Source organism: Bombina bombina, chromosome 4 (assembly GCF_027579735.1).
Source record: "Bombina bombina isolate aBomBom1 chromosome 4, aBomBom1.pri, whole genome shotgun sequence".
Classification (NCBI taxonomy): domain Eukaryota; kingdom Metazoa; phylum Chordata; class Amphibia; order Anura; family Bombinatoridae; genus Bombina; species Bombina bombina.
Genome location: NC_069502.1, coordinates 558,701,101 through 558,728,833, shown reverse-complemented (window position 1 = coordinate 558,728,833; position 27,733 = coordinate 558,701,101). Strand labels below are relative to the sequence as shown.

At 38.4% G+C, this 27,733-nt stretch overlaps 1 protein-coding gene across 5 annotated transcripts in view; it reads right to left on the bottom strand.

Annotated features, from left to right (window-relative positions):
• The window catches only part of CFAP206 (cilia and flagella associated protein 206), a 125,128-nt gene that overhangs the window by 41,105 nt on the left and 56,290 nt on the right, over positions 1-27,733 (bottom strand). For all 5 annotated transcript variants that reach the window (XM_053710519.1, XM_053710521.1, XM_053710522.1 and 2 more), the window contains exons 6-10: positions 15,561-15,719; positions 13,426-13,634; positions 9,922-10,041; positions 1,877-2,075; positions 356-496 (exon numbers count right to left, since the gene is read on the bottom strand). In XM_053710519.1, the coding sequence (XP_053566494.1) occupies positions 356-496; positions 1,877-2,075; positions 9,922-10,041; positions 13,426-13,634; positions 15,561-15,719 (828 nt within the window). The remainder of the gene's footprint in view (positions 1-355; positions 497-1,876; positions 2,076-9,921; positions 10,042-13,425; positions 13,635-15,560; positions 15,720-27,733) is intronic.

The window sequence follows — 27,733 nt, the reverse complement described above, 5'->3', positions numbered from 1 at the left end:
TGATCTAGATATAGTAATGAGTACAAACAAGTCTCTGTAATTAGTATATTGTCATTAGCATATTTACTAAGTGTTGTAGATTTCCTGTTATTTGTTTTCCCTTTATTGAACTAGTCTATTTCTTGCCTCACTTATCTATGATTAGTTAACAATCAACAGAGAAAAAATTGTCACAGAATCTTATAAATATTATAAACAAATGCTTAGTTGCAGAATTGTTGGTTTTAACACCAGGGAAAAGTGTAATTATACTATTTTACACTTTTATGAATTTTTGCATATAATTCATTACATATCCAGAGTTTAATATCTTGGGAGATCCTGATCCAGGCTTTCTATAACAATAACAACTTACCAGGCAACAGAAGGCCATTTTTTGCCGCAATTGTGAATCCACAAAATCCATGATATTGTATTGGGAGCCTTTCAAAATTGGCTGTATTCTCTGGGAAATACCAGTCCTTTGTTAAAACCTCAGGGGAATTTATACGGCTTCCTAAATGAAAAATAAAAATGTCATACAAATGTGAGTAAGTAAACCATCAGTAAAATACATATAAAAAACTGTTAAAAATAGCTTTAACATTGCTCTCGGTAGCCTTACATCTTTTATTTGTTGGTGGAATGATCAAGAAAAACTAAAATATATGTGTGATTTGTTTACACACAATAAATTACAGATATATTTGTATATAAGGGTTTGTTCCACTGCTCTAGCCTTCTTGTTGACTAGGTTTTCATCTTAATCAAATAAATCGCTGTATAACAAAGAGTTTTTCATTTAGATTTCATGAATAGTAAATCATCTGTTTTAATCATATTCCTTTTGGTATACATAGATGTTGAAAGAAAGCACATAAATAGCTTCAAAGAGAACCCAATTAAAACATGTTAATTAATATGCAACCTAATAAATCCTTAACAACCATGATTTTAAAAATATGGGCCAAGATTTCAATCTAGCCGTTGATAAAATAAAAATTGCTGCTCTTTTTTTAGCAAGTTTTTCTTTCGCAAAATATCATAATTGAGTTGGCTATTATTGCTGATATCTTTCCCTCTAACTACACACAAGAGACCCAGAGTAAACTGTTAGTATCATCAATGGCAACTGCCAGTGTTACCATGACAACGCCTAGCCTACCATTAAAAGATGCTATGACTCATTTAAATACATTAAAAATCATTAAAGGGACAGTCTAGTCAAAATTAAACTTTCATGACTCAGATAGGGCATGCAATTTTAAACAACTTTCTAATTAACTTTTAACATCAAATTTGCTTTGTTCTCTTGGAATTCTTTGTTAAAAGCTAAACCTAGGTAGGTTCAAACTAATTTCTAAGCCATTGAAGGTTGCCTCATATCTCAATTTGACAGTTTTTCTCAGTTAGACACTGCTTGTTCATGTGTGCCATAAATATAACATTGTGCTCACTCCCATGGAGTTATTTATGAATCAGCACTCATTGGCTGAAATGCAAGTCTGTCAAAAGAACTGAGATAAGGGGAAGTCTGCAGAGGATTAGATACATGGTAGTCACAGAGGTAGAATGTGTATTAATACACCAGTGTTGGTTATGCAAAACTGGGGAATGGGTAATAAAGGGATTATCTTTTTAAACAATAAAACATTTCAAGTAGACTGTCCCTTTAAGAAAAATGACAGAAGAAAAAGTTTAAAGCTAACTACGCTGTCTATGAGTAAAAGTCCTTAAGATGTATATTATGTATAATGACCAAAATGGCCAAAATATAGTTAAAAACATAATATAGATTTAAATTATGACTCAATAATTTAAAAAATAAGCTTTATTGTTCTATTGTTATATCTGCAGTAAATGCTTACATAATGCTCTGACATATTGCATTTCTTACCTTCAGTCTGTTTAATGCGTTCCTCATCACTTTTCACTACTATTCCACTAAAAAGTGGTTGGATGACTTGATCAGGAAATAGGGCTTCATGGATTCCAAGAAATGGCTGAAGGTTGGCAACCATGTTGCTCAGGACACTTAATAGCACAATTTCATCCTGGAAACTGTTCCACAGTTTAGAGAGGGAAATGAAGAGAGGCTGTAAGAAAAATAAAAAATAAATCACATATACAGTATATGACGTAGCAAAGAACAATTTCAGAATGTATTACACTAATAAGATATCTTCAAATTTCAGTTGTGACAATGTCACTGTGAATTATTACATTTTCCTTGTTCTGGTCTATAGTAATTAATAAAATACCAGGCCTATACAAAAGTTATTTTTTGTATCTCACCGTTACATAGGTGGCTTGGATGCCCGTCTAATTTATATGAATAAAATGATAAATCAAGTGGCAGATCAATAATTTTAGCTATAACTCAGCAGTTGTGAAACTATAATTTTCTTTAAATGTGCTATAATTCAGAAAAGATTGAATCCATCAGCCATTAGTACGGGCATATCTCCTACCTATGGCTTGCAAAGGATTTGGTAGAGGCTAAGGGCTAGATTTATTAAGCCCTTACAGCAGAAAGTTCTCACAAGAACTTGCTCGCCGCAATTTAACAAGCAGCGGTCACCAGACCGCTGCTTCCCTAAACTCTTCGCCACCTCTGAACTGCCGAAATTCAATCTCCTCGGTCGAGTCCGACCGAGGAGATTGACAGCTCCTGCCCGTGTGTGATTGGTTGTGCGCGGGCAGGGGGCGGGATTGCACGCGAGCGCAAAATTGCGCTTGTGTGCAATGTTAATTACCTACGGGTAATTTCGCCCTGCCACAGGCGAGCTGAGGCGTACAGGGGCGCGCATACGTGCCCCTGTACGCCTCAGCTATGATAAATCTAGCCCTTAGAGCAAAAGGAAGACTGCTAATTCATGCTATTTTATGCAAAATGCATTTCCTGGAAGATAGGTATATTGCCTACTTGAAGTCTAGAATGGCGTCTAGAATTTATCTGGTACTATTTAACTTATGATGCCAAGCACTTTTATATAATATCATTTATAATGCTTAGATTTAAAGTGAAGGTAAACTTTGGTGAATGAAAGTCCGTTTTTTAAAAATACTATTAAAAACAGGGGCACTTTCATTCATCAAAGTTTACAAAGCAGCCGTTTTGATTAAAAACTTACCTTTGTTTTTTTCACAGCCAGAGCAGCTTCCCCCTCCTGGAAATCCTCTCTTCACACGTCAGCAATGACTAATCCGGCTTCCTCCAATCATGGCTTTCCCCCCAGGCTGGTTATTGCCTGAGGCCATGCTGTGATTGGAGGAAGCCGGATTAGTCATTGCTAACGTGTGAAGAGAGGATTTCCAGGAGGGGGAAGCTGCTCTGGCTGTGAAAAAAAACAAAGGTAAGTTTTTAATCAAAACGGCTGATTTGTAAACTTTGATAAATGAAAGTTCCCCTGTTTTTAATAGTATTTTAAAAAAACGGACTTTCATTCATCAAAATTTACCTTCACTTTAAGGTGATTTCCCAGACACAAATTCAGGAGAAGTTATAAATATTGAGGGGTAGTTTAAATCAAATAACTAATAAACAATTAAATCAAATGAGTGTGATATTCTTCGAACACACAATAAGCTTGTGCATTAATAAACATATCAGGTGTATGAGTCTACAATGAAACAGATGTATTGTCACCTTTCCCTACTCTTGTACTACAGAATTGGTTGGTGCTTTAGAAACTAGCAATAATTGTGGATAAGGTGTAAACATAGTAAATTATAACTACACTGTGTCTAAAGTTGCAAGATAAATGCACAACTATGCAGAGATTATCACACTAAAGCCAAGTCAATCACAGTAAGTTTACAGATACAAAACATAGTACTTTCTGGCTAACACTCTGCATAAGAGGAATAGCAAGTTTGTGAGGTCCTGCTGCACAGTGAGCAGTTGCTGCCGCAGGTTCTCAAACATCTTGATTGGGAATCTGCTTCCTACACAGAAACCTAATCATGCAGATGCATCTCAGCCCCCAAGGTTTAGCTAAGAACCACTACTATAGTCACTGGGTGATCAGCTGTGCTAGCTTCCTCCTCTAGAACCACCCAACTGTCACAAGGGGCAGTGGGACTGGGATACTATGATAACCCCACCCCTTCATGATGTCACCTAGGGGGTCTCACTCTGAGCTCCTCTCTTTGTGTAGCTTTCAGGAGGGGCTTTTCTGCCCAGACCAAACTTAGTGATTGTAGCAAGTAACTTCATAAGTGCCCTTTCTGTGTGGCTATAGTGATTTGTACACATTCTATCATTACAGAAACTATGTTTTTGCTTGGTTGAATGTTACTGCTCTTCATGGGGGACAAATTAGCGACACTACAGTTAAAATCTGTGTCCCAAATTGTCTTTGAAAAATTAGAGACAGAGTCGCCAAATCGTGAGTATCCTGTTAAAATCAGAAAAGATGGTCACCTTACTTAGATTGGAAGCTCTCTGGCCCTGTAATTACTCTAACCCAGTCTGATATCTTTATCTTGTCTATTCATTGAATCCTCTCTAGTGCTGCAGCATCTGTTGGAATACTACAAATAAGAATTAAAAAAATCATAACATAATCACATTAAAGGCTTCTGGTGACAGAATAGAAAACAATAAATGTTGGCTACTGAGATCCCTTAGATGAGTAACCCATAATACTATATTATAAACTATGTCCAATGTAATGTACTACTATTTACAGGCTAGTAGATTAGTGAGAATTTCCAGCCCTTCATATTGACCTTCGGTATAGCTTCTCCTTCATTATCTTCTTGTCTGTCTACACCTCCTAATGTCATATCTGAAATGCACATAAGTGTATTTTAAACTTTGGGGATATTCCAATATGTTAGATGAGCTCTTTGTGCATTTTTTTTTAAACAAATTACCTACGGTTTTGCATATGCACATTTTAACAAAACACAATTGCTGGGGGGCGGAGCCAGCAACCTATCATGGCAGACGTATTAATGTGAGCTCCGTCTAGATCTGAATGGAAAATCCTTTTCTGTGAGCTGTATTATACCAACTATGGTTGTTTATCATATGGGAGAATACTTGTGCCTCTTGAGAAGAGCCTTAAACTAACCCTGAGGCGGATTGCTGACTCTAGCGATGGATCAGATGAAACGCAGCTGTCTGCGCCATTGAGGCCTATTCTGTCTGTCAAACCCAGCCTGATAATCCTACCGGAGTTAAGGAGGATAGTGAGTGAGCAATCTACCTCGTCAGAGCTATGGAATCGGCCACTATATGGGAGGAGGATGTTAAACGAATGTTGGATCACCGTTTTCAATCCCTTGAACAGAGCCTTATAACATTGCTTACAGACGCGATGCAGATCGCCGAGTCAGACACTAAACAGAAACAGGTGGGGGTGGATTTAATTGAGCTCCTGCACGATAACCAGGGGGGACTGATAAGTGCTATGGCAGTTGAATGTCCTACTGTGCAACCCCTTTCTACACCGAGTGCCGGTTGTTCAGCTAGCAGGGGGCAATTTGTTTCTACAGAGCACCGCTTTGAATCTATTCCACTCCTCGAGGTGTTCGTAGGTGGTTCCCTTCAGAAATTAGAGCTATGTGGTTCTGCAGATACGATGAAGCACAGGAGATTGATGGCCATCCTCCCCCAGAAACTTTTCATTGAGTTATCTATCAGGTTGACCAGCATTTCATTTGCTCACAATAACATAGCAGCCGGAGAAACGCAGCTGGCTATAATTTTGACACCTCGGATACTCCATAAAGAACTGGCTTTAAAACTCCCCAGAATCGGAATGGGATAAAGTAACTTTACATCCAATCTACAAGAGGACTTTGCATAAAGTTTATTTATGTTTGCTCATACTAGCACGTTATGTGAAAATATATAAATGTTTTCTTCTTCTTTTTATTATTATCTTGCAGTTTTGCATGAGATTAGGACACTAGACTCTTTGTTTCCTTATATAAATACGTGAGTTTGTTTGTTGCAACACGTTTTGTCGGATGGCTGATTTGACATACACAGTATGCCACTTGCTTTGTTGGAAATTCCCTATCAGAGTCTCTTTCAGGTCAGCAGCTAAGGGACACGGATAACTCCAGCGTAGGACCATTTAAATAACCATGCTGGGGACATGGAACAGTCTATAACATGGACTTATCTAGCTCTTAATTTAACTGATTTTCCTGTCGATGGGCATAGGGCCCGTGCCCTGGTGCAGGATCTCATAATGTAACATTGTTTTATACAAACTAATTTCGAAGGTCCAGCTATTTTCTGTGTTTCTATGTTGGATGTTTTCTGTGTCCCTATATATCCTTGTTGACAGTTGCTGCAAAAGTTTAACCTTTTATTTTATTTACTTCATTAAGAGCTTAGAGAAGTTTTTCTGTGCATATATAACTCTAGCTTCTTTAAAAAAAATTCCCTTCAAGTAAAAGTACAGCTAATTTTTATATATACTTTTAACCCTTATAATAACCCAGACAAATTGCGCGGTTATAGAATCAAACTTAACATTTATGTTGCTCCAATAATAAGATGTAATTGCTAGATTACACCACTAGAGGGGAGTCTTGGCTTGCTTACAAAGAAGGCCAAATATATCTATACTAGTCCTAAAGCCCGCGTACAAAGGCCAATTTTTTAGGTACCGCGGTTCCAACCCTTGCTCCCTCTCTCTCCCCCCCTCTCTATTGCGCTCTCTCTCTCTCCCCCCCTCTCTTTTGAGTTCTCTCTCTCCCCCTTATTTTGCACTCTCCCCCCTCTTTTGCTCTCTCTCTCTCCCCTCTTGTGCTCTCTCTCTCTCCCCTCTTTTGCTCTCTCTCTCCCACCTCTTTTGCTCTTTCCCCCCCCCTCATCTGCTCTCTCCCTCCCGCCTCTTTTGCTCTCTCTCCCCTCTTTTGCTCGCTCTCTCTCTTCCCCCCCTCATCTGCTCTCTCCCCCCTCTTGCTCTCTCTCGCCCTCTTTTGCTCTCTCTCCCCCCCCTCTTTTGCGCTCTCTCTCCCCCTCTCTTTTGCTCTCTCTCCCCCTCTCTTTTGCTCTCTCTCTCCCCCTCTCTTTTGCTCTCTCTTCCCCTCTTTTGCACTCTCTCTTCCCCTCTTTTGCGCTCTCTCCCCCTTCTCTTTTGCGCTCTCTCCCCCTCTCTTTTGCACTCTCTCTCCCCCTCTTTTGTGCACTCTCTCTCCTCCTCTTTTGTGCACTCTCTCTCCCCCCTCTCTTTTAAACTCTCTCTCCCCCCCTCTCTTTTAAACTCTCTCTCCCCCCCTCTCTTTTGAGCTCTCTCTCCCCCCCTCTCTTTGAGCTCTCTCTCTCCCCCCACTCTTTTGCGCTCACTCCCCCCCTCTTTTTTGCGCTCTCTCCCCCTTCTTTTTTGCGCTCTCTCCCCCTTGCGCTCTCTCCCCCTCTTTTTTGCGCTCTCTCTCCCTCTTTTGCACTCTGTCTCCCCCTTCTCTTTTGTGCTCTCTCTCTCCCTCTTTTGCACTCTGTCTCCCACTTCTCTTTTGCGCTCTCTCCCCCCTCTCTTTTGCGCTCTCTCTCCCCCCTCTCTTTTGCGCGCTCTCTCCCCCCTCTCTTTTGAGCTCTCTCTCTCCCCCTCTCTTTTGCGCTCTCTCTCCCACCTCTCTTTTAAGCTCTCTCTCCCCCCTCTCTTTTGAGCTCTCTCTCTCCCCCCTCTCTTTTGAGCTCTCTCTCTCCCCCCTCTCTTTTGAGCTCTCTCTCCCCCTCTTTCTCTCCCACTCTCTTGCGCTCTCTCTCCCTCTTTTGCTCTTCCCCCCTCTTCTGCTCTTCCCCCCTCTTCTGCTCGCTTTCTTTCTAAATTCTTTCCTTCCTCTGGGTCTCTCCCGCCGGCCCCGCCCCTCCTGCGCGCTCCCGCGAGGCCACGCCCCTCATCACGTCCGCCGGACATGCCCCTCGCCACGCCCGCCGGCCCCGCCCCATCACGGCACGCCCGACGCCGGTCACGCCCCCACCAGGCAGCTTCCGCAGTGTGCACTACTCTGCAGCTGAAGGCCAGGTGTGTTTGTCCGCTCTACTGCGCATGACAGCTTCAGACAAACACACTTGGCCTTTTATAATATAGGATTTACAAGCAAGTGTTTAATATATACAAACTTTTTATTGGTTCAAATTATATTGATACATTTTGTTCAGTTCATATATATATACTGTTGGTATTATACTTTTTTTAACACCAATCAACATTGTTACGATTCTTTCAGTTCTATATTACAGTATTAATCATTTATTATTCACTAATATTTGTTTCTAACATATATTTTTTCTTGTCTATACATTTTTCAAACAGAGAGCGCTCCTCTATTAGATCTCTTTTTTGGGATCTTTAGATTTAATTCACTCAGAACCAGGCTATTGTTTAGCAAGGCTAATGTAGTTCCATTACCTATTTTTGTGAGTATATTTACTCTGTGCCTTTCAATATTCTTAATACAAGTAAAGACTTTATTTTTGTACTCTAAGTCTGTCCTTTGGCTTTTCACTTATAAATTAGATCTCTGTGTCTGGTAACACTTTATTTTTATGAATATCAATTTGGCCATGTTATTTATATAGTTGGCTAGCTGACTATGACACTTTGAGTGTATTTCTGATTTAGAGGTGTCATCTAGCTATATAGTTCAGTTATTAGGTGTCCTTAGTTTATATTTTCTCACTATATACTTTAGCCTGTAACATTTATATATTCAAGGTTTGTGTAATTAAAAAGCCGTATATGTAAGGAAGATAGATAAGCCACATTTTACTTAGTTAAACTATACTCTCTATATGGGGTTTCTCTATGCTTGTGTCTTGGCTGTTACACAGGGATTAGGTTCATTAATCCATTGTCTTTAGTGTTGCCACTAATCTGAGAGCATAGAACATGTGGTCCCACTGTGCCAGGTAAACTTTTGATCTATTACGTAATCAGCTCTTGTCTAAATTTCCCTTGGTGACTCACATGCTCTTGAACCGTTATATAAGATCATGTCGCCCTGCAAGGTTAAAACCTGCCTATTTAATATAGGCTACCTACCTCATTCAAATACTCACCTCCCCCCAATACATAAAGTATCTCCATGCCTAGGAGAACTAAATACGCGGTTTCTCTTGCCTATACCGCAACCCTTACCATCTTTTTAATAAGCAACTCTTACAGTTTATCACAGCGCTGACCTTATTTTCCCCACTTGGCCTAACAAGATTGGTCAGCGTTACTCATCCCTTTCCTTGTGTAGTAAGATTGTTCATCACATTATATTCCCTCTAAAGATAAATAAAATGTATTAGGGTCCTGGAGTGGCCCAATGTAGCATGCGAGGGACTCACATTATCTAAAAAAAGAGGTTTCAGTTTTGCTTGTTTGTTGTTATAATTATTGTTATATCCATTGCCTTACAGGAAAACAGGCCATTATATCACTACATATATTGTCCATATAGGTTTCTATAACATGTATATCTAATTTCTGTATTATATAATAACCTCAATAAAAAAAATTAATACAAAAAAAAAAACAAAACACAATTGCTACCTGGCTTCATAGAAATGGTAAAAAAAGATGCTATTTTTACACTAAAAAACTTGTAACACATAATCAGCAGAACATTTTTCTAGGATTTCAATTACGTGTTTGTAATAAGAAACCTGTTTTATTGACTATAATGTACATCTAATTCCTCATATTTTCTCTCTTCTCTTTTCTTTTTCTTTCAATAAAAAAAAAATCCTGACATAATTATAATACACCTGACTCTTGCTGTGCTTGTTATTGTTTATACATAGGCTACGTATGGCAGCATAGTGGACAAGCAAATAAGAACCTGCAATCATAAAAGCGAGACTTAGTCATCTCTCTTTAGACCTACATTACCTAAGAGATCAAAAAATATTTAGAAAAAGACAACAAAGGCTACATCGTTTAAGAGTTTAAGTCCAAAAAGATGATATTTTAGAACACTTACATAAACCTGAGCTGTAGGTACTGCGGTCTGTGATTTAACAGCGACTCTTAACTGTTCCATCTGTGCGCCAAACTGCTTATCCATCATCTGAACTTGTTGTGCACATCTAATCACATCAGACTGAAACAGAGACAGTTTATATATCATAGTTAAGTAACAAGAAAACGTGATGGTGCTATTGAGCAATGTTATACAACTATGTTATGTAGGAAATTTGTTAAACTACCCTACCGGGATAACAACATGCTCAATAATAAAAGGTGAATGAGGGCAAATAGCTAGGCTTACCAGAAGTCCCACTTTTACTGGGATTGTCCCGGTTTGGAGGCGCTGTCCCAGTGTCCCACCCAGTTGTTCATTCTGTCCCAGTAGAGTTGCCACCTCCAGGTTTTAAATCATGTTTCCGGGTTTCAGACAACCTGAAACCCAGACACATTATTCAAAATGACTGGACTGTGGCTCTCCAGCATAGTTGGATGCTGGTACTTTGTTACATACAGCCCTGCTTAGCTTAACGTTCGTGTCCTTCAAAGTTTACATTTAGTAATTTAGGCTGAGTGAGAAGCATAGGGTTTTTTGTAATTTTGTAGCACTACTTGGTTTATTTTTCTAAGAATTTAACACCCCCGGCCCCTGGTGTCATTGCCGGTAATACACCTTTAGGGGAATCATATGGGTATGACTAGGAAGTACAGACAGGCAGGATTTTTGGCCTGGATCTTGCTTTACTTATTGCAGGATAGCATTTTGGCTATAATCTTCCTGCATTATGGTATAGAGTAGCCTCTTAAACAGCTTTAGCAGGTACGGCTCTGTTCCTTAATTAGACACATAAAACACATATTACACTGCAGATATTACATTGTGACATTGATAATTATGAAAGTGATAATTATGCTTGATGTTTGGCATTATTTAGAATCTGAGAGTTAGATTATTGATTTATTTGCCATGACAACGTAATGGTGCCTTTTTCACTAGGGGGTGGTGTTATGGTTTATTTAAACTGTGTGATTCACTTGTTTGACTGAGGAAGGGTAGAGTATCCACGAAACATTACACACATAAAAGCTACTACTTTAAAAGGATCGGAAATTGCCACGCCCCCTTGACCACGCTCCTGACCACACCCCCACTGGCACCGCACCAGGTGGTCCCAGTTTCACCTCTAAAAATTATGGTAAGCCTACAAATAGCTATAAGATGTCCTATGAAACTTGTAAAATATGTAATTTTTAAATAAAGTTTTAGCAAATTATAAAATAGTTTTCTAAAGGTTAAAAAAACAATTTTTTTAAATGAAGTGCAAGATTATTTACATGGTCAATCAGTTTTTACTTTTATGCAACAACAATAACTTTGTCTAACAGATGAACTGACTTCAGTAGGTTAAACCATTAGTGGAAAGCACCAACACATCCACAGCTTGATATTCTAGTGATTAGCAAAGCTATTTGCTCAGGTCATTCTTTTAAAACAAAAATATATCACTCCACTACAAAATATGCCATATTAAAATCATGTTCCTTGAAATAAATGGTAAAAAATGCTTGACATTTATATTACTTAAAAATTTAGAAAAATCAACCTATTTGTAAGTGGCTGGTCAAAAATGTGTTAAAGTGAAGGTCCATTTTGATGAATTAGTGCCCGGTTTTTAATAATCCTAATAAAAACAAGGGCACTTTAATTCAGCAAAATTAGCATTTCACTGTTTTCTTCAAAAACTTAACTTTTTAATCCTGAATGCCGCTCTAGCGATTCCCATCTAGCCTCTGCAGATGTCAGAAATGACTAATCAAGCTTCCTCCAATCACAGCTCCCCCCCCCCCCCCCCCGGGGGAATCTTGGCCTGATGCAATGCTGTGATTGGAGGAAGCCGGATTCCTCATTTTGGACCCGCAAAGACGGCTTGCGACGGGCGGAGGAAGTGCTGGAGTATTTAAAGGTACGTTTTTGAAGAAAACAGTGAAATGTCAATTTTGATGAATTAAAGTGCCCTTGTTTTTAATAGATTTATTAAAAACCGGGCACTAATTCATCAAAATAGACCTTCACTTTAAGCTCCAGGACTGGATATTATTTCTATATTTAACCTTTTCTTACCCGTTTCCCTGCCAGATAAAGGTTGATTTCAGCAATTATGACAACTGGGTCATGCAACTAGCGCTGTTGGATGATCAGTCAGTTTCAGCTCGGGACCAGCCATTTTCTTTGGTTTCAGAGTAGTACTTTATGTGTTTAACCACTTTGTTGGAGTTAAGCACATAGCATCAATGGGTCACTAGTGATAAAATTACATGCTCTAACAAATTAGAGCATGTGATTTTTTTCACTATAATGACCACTTAAACACACAGAAAAAGTACAGTGGGAGTGGCTTATAGCTGCCAATCAGAAGCCATGACCTGATCAGGAAGCTCCAATCTTTGCAGGCACTAAACATAATTTTACCTATGTGTTTTAAACCTTTTACAGTAAAAGTAAACTGTAATGTCGCCCCTTTACATATTTATGTGTCTGAGTTTTTAGTGATTCGGTGCTAGGCAGAGATCATAACCATAAGCTCATATAACTGGCTTGTACTTAATATTTATATATAGCCACTGCTTCCAGACAAAATAGTTTTATAACTAAATCTATATAGGCCAAGCCAATGTCTGGGCACCCTGACCCCCTTCTCCCCATAACCTGCTTTAGATAATCTTGTGCACTAATGCAGACATTTGGGGCTAAAGAATGATGACACAAACTTTATTTTCCTACAATGTCTATGTAGCGCTAGTACAAACAACGTTTGCAAATTCTTTGCTTTGTTTTATTGTCTATATCAGCACATTTTGCTACAGTTTGTTTTAATTTTTCTGTATAATTGCTGGGGCATCAAACTAATGCAAAGTATCATTGTGTTCATATGACTGACCTAAAACAGTGCATTCTATCTACAGCAAGGCTAGAATTTATTTTAGATCCAATTGGTTTTTTTTTACCAGCTGCAGAGTATAAAATGTATGAGATTTGCTTTTTAAGGCTTATTTGTGTATATGAATTAGCTGATTTTGTGTTTTGAAGCCACAACCTAATTAAATGGGTTGAGCTTGTAGATATAATCAGATGTCATTACTTTATCACATTATGTACATATATCTGTCCATAAACCAATCACCAATACTTGGAGAGAACAATGAAAAATTAACATTTTATTACCCTATCTCTTCTATAACCCACTGGGAGTGTAATTTCTTCTACTGGCTGTGTTAACACAGCTTGGCCTCAAGTCCAAAAATTGTCAGGATGGGTGAGGATACCACAGGCTAAATAAACTATTTCAAATGCCAATATAAGGGTAATGGAAATACTAGTAAACAATTTAATACACTCCAGCAGGTAAAGTTGATAATTGGGGACAAATTAAAGGGGAGAAAATGTTTGAGTAAACTATCCCTTTAATATCTCTTTGGTCCTCTATACAATATTATCACCACAGAGATCAGAATGTGTTACCAGAATGATATTTAAGAAGGCCTCATGTTGCCTTGAGTTATAAAGAGCCTCTTTTAGCTGATTTGCATTCAGAGTGTTGCTTTTGACTTTATTTTCCTCCATCTCCTCGATGAGAGCTGTATACTTGTACGCCATTTCCCGTGAGGCTTGAAGCTCTGAATCAATATGTTTGGTGGTAGCCGAAATAGCTTCTTTCAAAATAGTTGGTACTGCAGAAAAATAAAGTTTTATATTGACAAAGCCTACAATTTCCCAACAATTTTCATCATATTTAAAATTTTAAGCCGAATACTGTACAGATAAAATGATCTACTGTTGGTATGTATACCCAGTAAATAAATGTAAGTAACTAATATATTTGCATGCCTGTGTTGTTGTAGAAACTAATCTTGTTGGATGGAATGAAGGGTGTCTCCACAAAACTAAAAAAGGGCTTTCAGTGGGTGTCCCAGAGGTGTGGTCAGGAATTTTCACTTACACTTAGGCCCATAAAGACTTACACAGAACTCATAAAGATTTTGTCAGCCGTATAAAGTATCTTGTCTTGTGCTTGTGTCTCGCTACTTCAAAGCTTATAACGTTATTTCTGTTTAATTTTTTTATTTTATTTCTTTTGAACTGTTTTCAAGTTTTATTTTTTGACATATATTAGAATGGACCGTTTTATAGAGAGAGCATTTTCCCATTTTAATTAGTTTGTTCTATAGGGTTTTGAAGACCCATGGGTTACACAACTCAAGAGTTTAGACTATACCTTCTCCTAATTATACGGCTGGCCAAGTATCATGTGCCAGATATATGTAACTATAACCCCTTGGCACGTTTTAGTGGATAAATAATAGTAATAGGGGGCGCCCTTGAGGTAACAGTATTATTAGAAACAAACAAGGAATTATCACAATGTTGATAGAATGGTACTAAAATATATATACAACTACTAAAAGGAACACAAATAGAGACAAAACACAGCTGTTAGGATACAAATATAACTTATAAGACTATCTAAATAGGAATATTTAGTCGTTAGGGACAAGAAACGCGTCGCTTGTACATCATAATATTTTATTAAAGTGATTTTAATATTTTAAACACTTGCTGCTTTATATCTGGATCATTTTTGTGGACACTTTGGGCCTTTGAAAGGTCTGGAAGACTGTGGTATCCTGATTGCCTTTGAATTAAGTCTGTTGGGTGACTGAATTGACGCAGCCTGCTTTATTAGCATCACAGGAGATGCTACAACAAATGTGAGTGTAACTCTATACCTTTATTTGCATACTATTCTGGCCAAACAGTACTAGGCCATATTGGCACCCTGTGTCTATCTTATCTCCTTATACAGATCTTATCTAATCTCAGGAGGTCGGTCTGCTGGGTGACTGTTATAGATCCCAGACTGTGTCTATAGCACCATCTGAGGTGCTTTATTATATGTGAGTGTATTTCTTTCACACACAAATACCAATTATTTGGAACCTACAATATTGGGCCATGTGGCGCATCTGTTTCTTTTTGGGGTTTTTTGATGTTTTAGTGGAGCAGAGTACAATCTATGGATCAGCTTTAAATTCCATGTATTTGATTAATAAATTATCTAACTTGTAACTCTTCCTAGTATTCTCTACAATTAAATTAAATTGGCACAATAATATGTTAATAATTCAAAAACTTTTGAAAAAAAAGCAAATTAAATTGGCAGCTGAATTTTACATAGCTGTTAACTAATTCTGCTGAGCCATTTGACACCCCTGTGCTGGAGCCATTTTAGCTGTCCGCTCTCATTGCATTTAAACACCAATCTAAGTGTTTTTTTCTGTGGGATTCTTCAGCAGTTTGTTACGCAGATAACCTCACATACAGGTGAAGTGCATTACATTGTAAATCATGGGCAGGGCCATCTACCCCTGTATATTTTGCGCAGATGTCTTTTTAACCATACAAATAATGGTAGTGGAAATGATAATACTTGCCCTTTCTGTGTTTCTCATTCTGTTTGTAGCTGTCTTTAAGAAAAAAATAATCCCCTAGAACTTAATGAGTGTGACATAAATGCTAAAACTATATTGTAAGATACCAAATGTTATAGGTATGTGGTGGTATTGGCCTTTTATCTCTTATGCTTAGAGAGAACTTACAGTCATCAATGCCTTCTCCACCTTTTCCACAGTCCTTGTTGAATAACCGGATTCCAGTTATAATCATAGTGAGTTCCTTCAGCTGACGCTCCTTGTCTTTCTTTATAAGAGACAAAAATGTACCAAGCTCTGTGGGCGGAAACACACTCTGCAGGGCCGCTGGAAGAAATAGATAAAAACAAAATGTATGCTTACCTGATAAATTTATTTCTTTACGGACATGGAGAGTCCACAACGTCATTCCAATTACTAGTGGGATATTCAACTCCTGGCCAGCAGGAGGAGGCAAAGAGCACCCCAGCAAAGCTGTTAAGTGTAACTGCCTTACCCATAACCCCCAGTCATTCAGCCGAAGGAAATGGAAAAAGGAAGAAACACAAGGGTGAAAAGGTGCCTGATGTTTACTCAAAAAAACTGCCTAATTAAAAGATGGCGGGGTCGTGGACTCTCCATGTCCGGAAATAAGTACATTTATCAGGTAAGCATACATTTTTTTTTCTTTCCTATGACATGGAGAGTCCACAACGCCATTCCAATTACTAGTGGGAACCAATACCCAAGCTAGAGGACACAGAATGAACAGGGAGGGAGAAAAAGGCAGGAGGACCTAAATAGAAGGCACCACAGCTTGAAGAACCTTTCTCCCAAAAGAAGCCTCGACTGAGGCAAAAGTATAAAATTTATAAAATTTGGAAAAAGTATGCAGAGAGGACAATGTAGCCGCCTTGCAAATCTGTTCCACAGAAGCTTCATTTTTGAAAGTCCAAGAAGAGGAGACAGCCCTAGTGGAATGAGCCGTAATTCTCTCAGGAGGCTGCTGTCCAGCAGTCTCATAAGCCAAACGAATCAAAATTCTCAACCAGAGAGACAGAGAAGTAGAAGTGGCCTTCTGACCCTTACACTTTCCAGAGAAAACAGAGCCCGCACAACATCCAAGTTATGCAAAAGACGTTCCTTTTGAGAAGAAAGATTAGGACAAAAAGAAGGAACAACAATTTCCTGATTAATGTTTCGATCCAATACTACCTTAGGGAGAAACCCAAATTTAGTATGAAGGACAGCTTTATCAGCATGAAAAATAAGAAAAGGTGAATCACAATGTAGAGCTGAAAATTCAGACACTCTGCGCACAGAAGAAATGGCAACAAGAAACAAAACTTTCCAGGATAAAACTTTTATATCAACAACATGCATAGGCTCAAACAGAGCCTGTTGCAAAACCTTAAGAACTAAATTAAGGCTCCACGGGTTGGCAACAGGTTTAAACACAGGCCTGATTCTAACCAGAGCCTGTACAAAGGCTTGAACATCTGGTAAGTCTGCCAGACATTTGTGCAAAAGGAAAGATAATGCAGAAATCTGACCCTTTAGAGTACTGACCGATAAACCCTTATCCAGTCCATCCTAAAGAAAAGACAAAATCCGGGGAATCCTCACCCGGCTCCAGGAGAACCCCTTAGATTCAAACCATATCTTATGGTAAATCTTGCGAGTAACCGGTTTTTGAGCCTGAATCATAATTTCAATGACCGCATCAGAAAAACCACGTTTAGACAGAACTAGGCGTTCAATCTCCAACCAGTTAGCTTCAGAGAATCTAGGTTTGGAAGGAGGAAAGGATCCTGAAGTAGAAGATCTTTCCCCTGAGGTAACCTCTAAGGAGGTAGAGATGACATCTTCACTAGATCTGTGAACCAGATCCTGCGAGGCCATGCAGGAGCTATTAGAATCACTGATGCTCTCTCCTGTTTGACTCATGGAAGGAGAGCAAACGGAGGAAACAGATAAGCCAGAGAAAACCTCCAAGGAACCGCTAGAGCATCTATTAGAACGGCCTGAGGATCCCTTGACCTTGAACTGTACTTTGGAACCTTGGCGTTTTGACGGGACGCCATCAGATCCAACTCTGGAACCCCGCACTTGAGGGTTATCTGAGAAAAAACTTTCGGATGGAGAGCCCACTCCCCGGGATAAAAGGTCTGTCTGCTCAGAAAATCTGCTTCCCAGTTGTCCACTCCTGGAATGTGGATGGCAGATAGGAGACAATTGTGGGCTTTCGCCCACTGCAGAATGCGAACCACCTCCTTCATGGCTAAGGAACTCAGAGTCCCTCCCTGGTGGTTGATGTAAGCCACTGAGGTGATGTTAGATGGAACAAGAGAATTTTTTTCCAAATTCACCTTCCACCCATGGGAACGAAGAAAAGACAGCATCTCTGTATGAGATTGGGCTAGTTGAAAAGATGACGCCTAAACCAAGATGTCGTCAGATAAGGCGCTACAGCAATTCCCTGGAATCTGAACACAGCCAATAGTGCTCCCAGAACCTTTGTGAATATTCAGGGAGCCGTGGCCAGACCAAATGGAAGTGCAACAAATTGGAAGTGCTTGTCCAGAAAGTCAAACCTCAGATACTGATAGTGTTCCCTGTGAATTGGAATGTGAAGGTATGCGTCCTTCAGGTCTATGGTCGTCATAAACTGACCTTCCTGTACCAATGGAAGAATGGAACGAATAGTTTCCATCTTGAAGGACAGAACCCTGAGGAATTTGTTGAGACACTTGAGGTCTAGAATGGGCCGAAAAGTTCCCTCCTTTTTGGGAACCACAAATAGATTTGAATAGAATCCTAGACCCTGTTCTGCTAGCGGGACAGGAACAATAACTCCCAGAGAGAATAGGTCTTTTACACAGTTTAAGAAGGCTTCCTTCTTTATTTGGTTTGAGAATAGTCTTGACAGGAGAAATCTGCCCCTGGGAGGGCAAGACTTGAATCCCATTCTGTAACCCTGTGATACTACGTCCACCGCCCAAGGGTTTGGGACCTCTCGTATCCAGGCTTGACAAAAAAGAGAAAGCCTGCACCCCACCTGATCCACACTGGAATCGTGGGCGGAACCTTCATGCTGATTTAGAGTCAGCAGAAGGCTTCTTGTTTTGTTTTCCCTTATTCCAGGGCTGGTTGGATTTCCAAGAAGATCTGGGTTGATCAAGCTTGGAAGAGGAAGAGGAGGACTTTGGTCCCTTAAAGTTACGAAAATTAGAGGTCTGACAACCTCTAGGTCTATTCTTCTTGTCCTGAGGTAGGAAAGATCCCTTTCCACCTGTAATCTCTGAAATGATCTCTGCCAGACCAGGTCCAAACAGAATCTTTCCCTTGTAAGGTAAAGCCAAAAGCTTGGCCTTAGAATAGACATCGGCCGACCAAGATTTTAACCACAGAGCCCTGCAGGCTAGTACCGTGAAGCTAAACATCTTAGATCCCAGACGAATTATCTGCATATTGGCATCACAGATAAATGTATTGGCCAATTTGAGAGCTTTGATCCTATCTTGGATCTCCTCTACTGTAGTTTCTTGTGTAATAAGATCAGACAATGCATCACACCAAAAAGATGAAGCTCCCGCAACCGTGGCAATACTCGCTGCTGGTTACCACCCTTGATGAATATACATCTTTTTTAAGTAAGCCTCTAGCTTCTTGTCCATTGGGTCTTTAAAAGAGCCACAATCCTCTATAGGAATGGTAGTTCTCTTTGCAAGAGTAGAAATAGCCCCTTCTACTTTTGGAACAGTGCGCCATGAGTCATGAATAGAGTCAGCAACAGGAAACATCTTCTTAAAAACAGGGGAGGGGGAAAAAGGAACCCCTGGCTTATCCCATTCCTGAGTGATAATTTCAGACATCTTCCTTGGGATAGGAAAAACCTCCTCAGAAGATGGGGAATCATAGACTCTATCCAATTTAGAAGACTTTGTGGGGTTGACAGCAACCAAAGGTTCAGAGTCGTTTAAGGTAGCTAGGACCTCCTTCAATAGTAACCGGAGGTGTTCAAGCTTAAATCTAAATTTAACCTCTTCAGATTCTGAAGATTTCTCTGCTAAAGTGTCAGAGTCTGAGATCTCACCTTCAGAAGATACTGAAGCATTCTCCTCATCAGATATCTGATCAAGGGTTGATAATGCAGTCCTAGAATCAGAAGCCTTAGTATCAGGCAAATGTTTAGATTTTCTCTTACGCTTACCCAAAGCAGGAAAAGCTGACAAAGCCACGGTTACTGCAGAAGAAATCTGAGCGGCAAAATCCCCAGGTAAAAAAAAAACCCCAGGTAGATGAGCGGACACAGATGGCACAGTATGAGAAACAATTAAGGTTTGGGACGTCTGAGGAGAAAGCTGAGGCATATCATGCAAAGCAGAATCCTGAGAGACACTTGGCTCAGAAGGGAGAATTTTTCTTTACATTTCAAAGTCTTTGATAAACAGGCAGAACAAAACTGCATAGGTAGGGCAATCTGGTTATCTAAGCAAAGTAAAAATCTATCCATGGAGATAGATTGATCCTGATCTGTATCCATAGTCTAGAAAAGGTCCCATAAGTAACGTAGAAATATATTATCAGGGATATTTGTGATACTGATGTAATACCACAAATCCCCTATAGGAGGCGCTAATAACTACGGGCAGAGTATAGTACTGGAATGGTAATACAATCAATATGCCCCTGGTAATACCATATATGTGAATAGAATTATAAATCTAAAAATTATAAAGAGCAATAATAATTAAAAAATAATAATAATAATAAAAAATATATATTAAAAAATGGTTAAAATATATATATATACAGACGTATCAAATGGTCAAATGGAAAAGTTCAAATGAAGTCCAAATGAGTCCAGAAATAGATAGATAAGGCAGCTCTCGGTCTTCACCCAAACGATGGTGTATCTTCAAAAAATGGTTAACTGCAAGGAAAACAGAAACAGAGGCGCCACATGTGTAGATCAATCAAAACTGACAAAATCCAAGCAAGATGAGATACAGGATACTCACAAACGTGAAGGCACTCTCTTGTGCCTGTAGGGGCAGGCTGGTATTTTAACAGCAAACCAGCTGGCTGTACCAAGGGATCCCCGTCAGGATATCCTACAGTTGTGGTGGATCTCACAACAGCAACCCTTAACTAGGTTACTTCCAGCAAAAAGGAAAATGTGTCCAGAGGGGAGGAAGGCTAAACAGCCTTATGGTTACTGGCAAGGGAAATGCCACACGAACACCAGATTTGTTAAAAAAGTTTCAAGTATTTTATTTTTCAAAAGATAAAAAATACCATCAGTAACAAATTACAGCTGGGTGTGTTATATGGCAAGTCTCCTTGTATATGCAGAGATAATAGCGACGCGTTTCTCAGGGAAGACCCTGTTTCATCAGGCTTGTATACTCTAAAACAGTTTAAATCCCCTTTATATAGGGATCAGTAACCATATGTTTGCAATAAACCCTCCCCTTCCTTAACATCAACCAATAAAACCTTTCCTTTCCAAAAACTCCCACTTGTTGCCTTAATTAGAAGTTTATTATAATTTTTTCTTATGTACTATGTTCAATTGATAAGGAATCCATGAGCAATAACCCTAATGTGGTTGTCTGTGAAATTAGATCTAAATAATGATGTGTCGATTGTGAGATCGTTATAAGTGTGTAAATGTAAACAAACTCCGTAGGTAATCGTTCCTTGACCAATTGTAAGCCATCTTAAGGAGGCTTGTATAATTTGAGGCATCTAATTGGTTTATGTGCTCCTAGTCTGATGACTGCAAGTACCATCATGCCTCTGTGCCGGAACTACAAGGAAAATGTGTCTGCATGATTGCATGCTATTCTCTAACCGGCTAATCTAAATGACTACAAGTACCATCATGCTTCTATATTCTATACCGGAAGTACCCGGATAATGTGTCCGCGTGACTATTACTTTGTAGTCCTTTTGTTCCTGGAGGGGGCTTGTACTTATTGATCCATTTAATTGGTTAGTGTCACGTTACAATGAACTGTAGCTGCCATCTTGCTCTGATTAACTACAATTACCATCATGCTTCTGTGTGTCATATCAAAAACGCTCTCTGATTGTCTATTGGACATTCACTTAAAGTTTCCCCACGAAAGCGCATTGGGTCAACTTATAATACTTTTGCAGATGAACATATTGCGCTCCCCAATATGATAGTGGGGGCACCAAAAAAGATAATAAATTGTATATATAAACAAAAAAATAGTTACTATAAAACTCAATATTCTCTCATGTTAATGTGGTGACAAAAAAATAAATAAATAAAAAGTGCTATAGATAACTAAACTATACTATACTCACCCTATATAATTGTAACTAAAAACTCTCACAGATTTTTGACATGAATATATAATGTCAGTGCGCATTGATTTGTAATAGAAGTGACTTTCCCTTTTCACCTTATGAGATATATTAATCCCCACCATTATGATAGTAGTAATAATTGTGAGAGTGAAGGATGTACTGTGTGAGGTGTTATATATTATATTAAATATGTTATAAAGAATAAAAGTGAATGGTCATGTTTAGGACACTTGTGGCTAATGCAACATAAGTGTGTGTAAAGACAGTTACAAATAGTGTGAAGGTGATTGTGAATTCATAATAATGTTTTAGACTGCCACTTCGTCTAAGCTATACCCTACTGTTGTGTTAAAGTGTTGATGTGATTATCTCTGATAAGTGAATGCCTATTGCAATATATAATGATGATAAAGTGGTTGTGTCACCACGTCAAGTTATCTCAATGTATGCGGCTATGTGAATGCCATTTTGTATAATAGGTATAATGATGTAATATGTTATTATCCTAATTGGATGTAACTAAGCAACAAGTGAGCTAGGATAGTCCAGTATACAAAAGCTCCCACTATTTACAACAATAAAAAAAGGAATACATAGAGCATCTCAATAACGATGTATCAAACAATCTGCAAATAAGACCGTGTTAAACATACTAATCTCCAGAAATGTTAGAAGAGCCCATAATAAATCTAACACTATAACCTTGGCATACTATAAGAATAACTTAAGAAAATGCAGCAGAATCTATAACTTCATTGAGGCCAGTGGGAAATAAACTATTGAATTTGAAGATCCAATAGGTTTCTCTTTGTCTAAGCTTACTAAACCTATTGTACAGATTGCTTTTGGGAATACATTCTATTGGAGTGATTTTAAATGGACATTTTCCAGATATATATTTTTCACAGATATGGCGGGATACACTATGTTTAGATGACTTTACTTTGATGTTCCTTAAATGTTCACTCCACCGAGTTCTGACCTTCCTACAGGTCCTGCCTATATATTGTATCCCACATTCGCACGTTAGTGCATAAATGACAAAGCTAGAGTCACAAGTCATTTTGTTTTTGATGGGAAATGTCTCCCCGGTATTATGTGAAACAATCTCAGTGGAACCCTGAGTAATGTGATCACACATAAAACATAGTTTCTTACCACATCTATAAACTCCCGTCTTATTAAAGATGTTATTACCGTTTTTTCTTGTTAATCTAGATGTATTGGCAATATTCCTTTTGGACATGACAACCTTACTTGGGGCCAATTTCTGTTTGTATGTAGGTGCTCTTTTGAAAACTAATTTTGGTTGTGGTGGTAAAGTTTTATTTAAAATCGGATCTTTAAGGAGAATAGGCCAATGTTTTTTTAGAACTTTGTTAATAATTCTATGGTTAGAATTATACTGTGTGACAAAAAGTGGTTGTTTATTAAATGTTTCCCTCTGGCTATTATGTTGATCTGAAGTAGTGACTGTTGATAGTAAAAGTTCCCTATCAAGGTCCCTGGCTCTCTGTTGGCCCGAACTAATTAATTCAGAGGGATACCCCTTTTCTAGGAATCTGGATGTAAGTATTCGAGCTTGTTGATTGTATTGTTCTATTGTACTGCAATTCCTGCGCAGACGACAGAACTGGCTAAATGGAATATTCGTTTTCCATCTTGTTAGGTGGTTGCTTTGGAAATGTAAAAAATTATTGCAGTCCACTTTTTTGAAAAAAGTGGATGTTGATATGTTACCTATTGCGTCCCATGAAAGTGTCACATCCAAAAATTCAATGTTGTCTTTTTGTAGATTATGTGTGAAACTTATACCCATAGTATTCCTATTAAGATGTGCAACAAAGTCAAGAGCTTCAGATTCTGAACCGTCAAAAATAAATATTAAATCATCTATGTAACGGCCATAGAACACCAGATTGCCCCTCCATCGCGAGTTGTAAATATATAGATCCTCAAATTGACCCATAAAAAGATTTGCGAAACTGGGGGCAAATCTGGTGCCCATGGCCGTTCCTTTAATCTGTAAATAAAAAGTATCCAGAAACTGAAAATAATTATGTTTCAAAATAAAATTGATAAGTGATAACAAATATTCCTTTTGTTGCTCAGGAATAAAGAAGTCTCCATTCAAATAAATCTGTGTGTATAATATCCCTAAATTGTGAGATATATTAGAATAGAGAGACCCTACGTCGCATGATAACCACAGATAATTCCCCTTGTTTTTAATGTCAGATAGTTTGTTCAGGAGGTCTCTTGTGTCTTTAATGTAAGAAGGGAGATTTATGACATATCTCTGGAGATAGATATCTATATACTCCGATAGTTTATCAGTAATACTGTTCATACCCGCTATGATGGGTCTACCTGGCGGGATTTTTTCATTTTTGTGGAGTTTTGGAAGATGGTAATAATACGGTGTGCTGGGGTGATCAGGTGTGAGATATCTTTTCTCTTTTTTTGTGAGGATATTCCCCACAAGACCTTGTTCCAATAAAAGATTCAGTTTCTTTGTGTAATCTATAGTGGGATCGAAAGACAATTTGGTATAGTAATTAGTGTCATCTAGGATCCGTCGGGCTTCTTTAATGTAATCGGAATAATTCTGTAAAACTATACCACCGCCCTTGTCAGCCTGACGGATGACCAAATTTTTGTCATCCGTCAGGCTCCTGAGGGCCCTGGCTTCATTAGGCCATGTTCGCTTCTTACCTATAATTCTGTTAGGCATAGATTCAAAGTCTTCTAAGACTAATTGTTGATATAAATCTATATAGGACACTTCCTCTTTAGGCGGGTGGAAAGTTGATAGAGGTGCCAGAGAAGTATGAATTACTCCTTCGAACAGCTCTTCTGTTAATTGGCTGGGCTCATATGTTAATATGGAGGTGGAATTTCTTGTTTGTTGTGTGTCTAATAATATCGGGGCCCCTTCAATGTTGTGTTTTCTCATGGCCTTAACTGCAAAATACCTTTGTAATGCCAGTTTTCGGGTGTATTTGTTGAGGTCAACAAATAATTCGAATATATTGTGAGAATTCGGGGGGCAATAGGACAAACCCCTTCCCAAAACCCTAACTTCATCATCAGTGAGGGCATGTGAAGAAAGGTTAAAGATCCCTTTCTTTAATTTCTGAAGTCTTTCTTTTTTGTTGGTTTTCCCTCTCCCTCTCCTTCCCCGTTTGGGTAAGGTCTTTTCTTTTGATTGGTTGAGGGATTGGGTTTCCTCCATAGGGGTGCCAAATTGGGGGTTCCTAAAAAACCCTCAGATGAAGTGGATGGAATATTATCCATTCTATGTGTAGTGGACCTATCTTCCCTAGGATGGTCAAAGGTGTTATCTTGTACTGAATTCAGAACTCGAAACCTATTTAAAACAGGAATATGGTTGGGGTTATTATATTCCTGATGTTCTGCCATTCCTCTGTAGTCTCTATCTGAATATGTGAATCTATGGGAATTACCCCCATTGACTTGATGTTGGTTCTCACGTGGATACAATGTGTTATTATGTGGGTAGTTGTTAGTATGGTTGGTATGTTGAATTATATTCCTTCCTGAAGTATCATTGTGATGGTAATTGTGTTTATTTTTATTTCTGTTCCTATTTTGTCGTTTGTGGTTCTGCACTACAGTCCAATCACTATTTGTATTGGTTTTAGTTCTATTATAAGTGTATACTTCACCTTTATTGTAGTCATCCTCATCTCTTTTCAACTTTGAATTTTTATTAGTAATAATTTCTGTATGAAAATCATCAACTGATTTAATGGTCTGATTGTTAAGTTTTAGGTATTCTGGATGTTCTTTGAACGTCTCTAGTTCCTTTTGTACAGAATCTATCTCCAACCCAATCTCATCTACTAAATGTTGTCTGTGGGAGATGAGCAAATCAATAAGGTTAAACGAACATTCGTCTAAAATATTATACCATTTGGTCAGTAATTCTGGGTTATTTTTAAAAGAACAATTCTTAAAAACACGTAAACCTCTAGGGATCTGTTTCTTTTCTTTGTATTTTTTCAAACAATCTAGATCCCACCAATGCCTGTTCTCATTTTTCAATAAATCTTCCATTTGACCATTTGATACGTCTGTATATATATATATATTTTAACCATTTTTTAATATATATTTTTTATTATTATTATTATTTTTTAATTATTATTGCTCTTTATAATTTTTAGATTTATAATTCTATTCACATATATGGTATTACCAGGGGCATATTGATTGTATTACCATTCCAGTACTATACTCTGCCCGTAGTTATTAGCGCCTCCTATAGGGGATTTGTGGTATTACATCAGTATCACAAATATCCCTGATAATATATTTTGCAGTTGAGCACCTGTTTTCGGTTAGATAGGAGAGCTGCTTCATTACCATGCTATCCTCCTCTGAAAGAGCATTAAGGAGACAAAATTCCACTAATAATGAGGGCTGTATACAAACTATCGTAGACCCTGCCATAAATGCCAGCATAGAAAGTCTCTTTTCCAAATTGGAAGATTTATTGAAAAATGAGAACAGGCATTGGTGGGATCTAGATTGTTTGAAAAAATACAAAGAAAAGAAACAGATCCCTAGAGGTTTACGTGTTTTTAGGAATTGTTCTTTTAAAAATAACCCAGAATTACTGACCAAATGGTATAATATTTTAGACGAATGTTCGTTTAACCTTATTGATTTGCTCATCTCCCACAGACAACATTTAGTAGATGAGATTGGGTTGGAGATAGATTCTGTACAAAAGGAACTAGAGACGTTCAAAGAACATCCAGAATACCTAAAACTTAACAATCAGACCATTAAATCAGTTGATGATTTTCAGACAGAAATTATTACTAATAAAAATTCAAAATTGAAAAGAGATGAGGATGACTACAATAAAGGTGAAGTATACACTTATAATAGAACTAAAACCAATACAAATAGTGATTGGACTGTAGTGCAGAACCACAAACGACAAAATAGGAACAGAAATAAAAATAAACACAATTACCATCACAATGATACTTCAGGAAGGAATATAATTCAACATACCAACCATACTAACAACTACCCACATAATAACACATTGTATCCACGTGAGAACCAACATCAAGTCAATGGGGGTAATTCCCATAGATTCACATATTCAGATAGAGACTACAGAGGAATGGCAGAACATCAGGAATATAATAACCCAACCATATTCCTGTTTTAAATAGGTTTCGAGTTCTGAATTCAGTACAAGATAACACCTTTGACCATCCTAGGGAAGATAGGTCCACTACACATAGAATGGATAATATTCCATCCACTTCATCTGAGGTTTTTTTAGGAACCCCCAATTTGGCACCCCTATGGAGGAAACCCAATCCCTCAACCAATCAAAAGAAAAGACCTTACCCAAACGGGGAAGGAGAGGGAGAGGGAAAACCAACAAAAAAGAAAGACTTCAGAAATTAAAGAAAGGGATCTTTAACCTTTCTTCACATGCCCTCACTGATGATGAAGTTAGGGTTTTGGGAAGGGGTTTGTCCTATTGCCCCCCGAATTCTCACAATATATTCGAATTATTTGTTGACCTCAACAAATACACCCGAAAACTGGCATTACAAAGGTATTTTGCAGTTAAGGCCATGAGAAAACACAACATTGAAGGGGCCCCGATATTATTAGACACACAACAAACAAGAAATTCCACCTCCATATTAACATATGAGCCCAGCCAATTAACAGAAGAGCTGTTCGAAGGAGTAATTCATACTTCTCTGGCACCTCTATCAACTTTCCACCCGCCTAAAGAGGAAGTGTCCTATATAGATTTATATCAACAATTAGTCTTAGAAGACTTTGAATCTATGCCTAACAGAATTATAGGTAAGAAGCGAACATGGCCTAATGAAGCCAGGGCCCTCAGGAGCCTGACGGATGACAAAAATTTGGTCATCCGTCAGGCTGACAAGGGCGGTGGTATAGTTTTACAGAATTATTCCGATTACATTAAAGAAGCCCGACGGATCCTA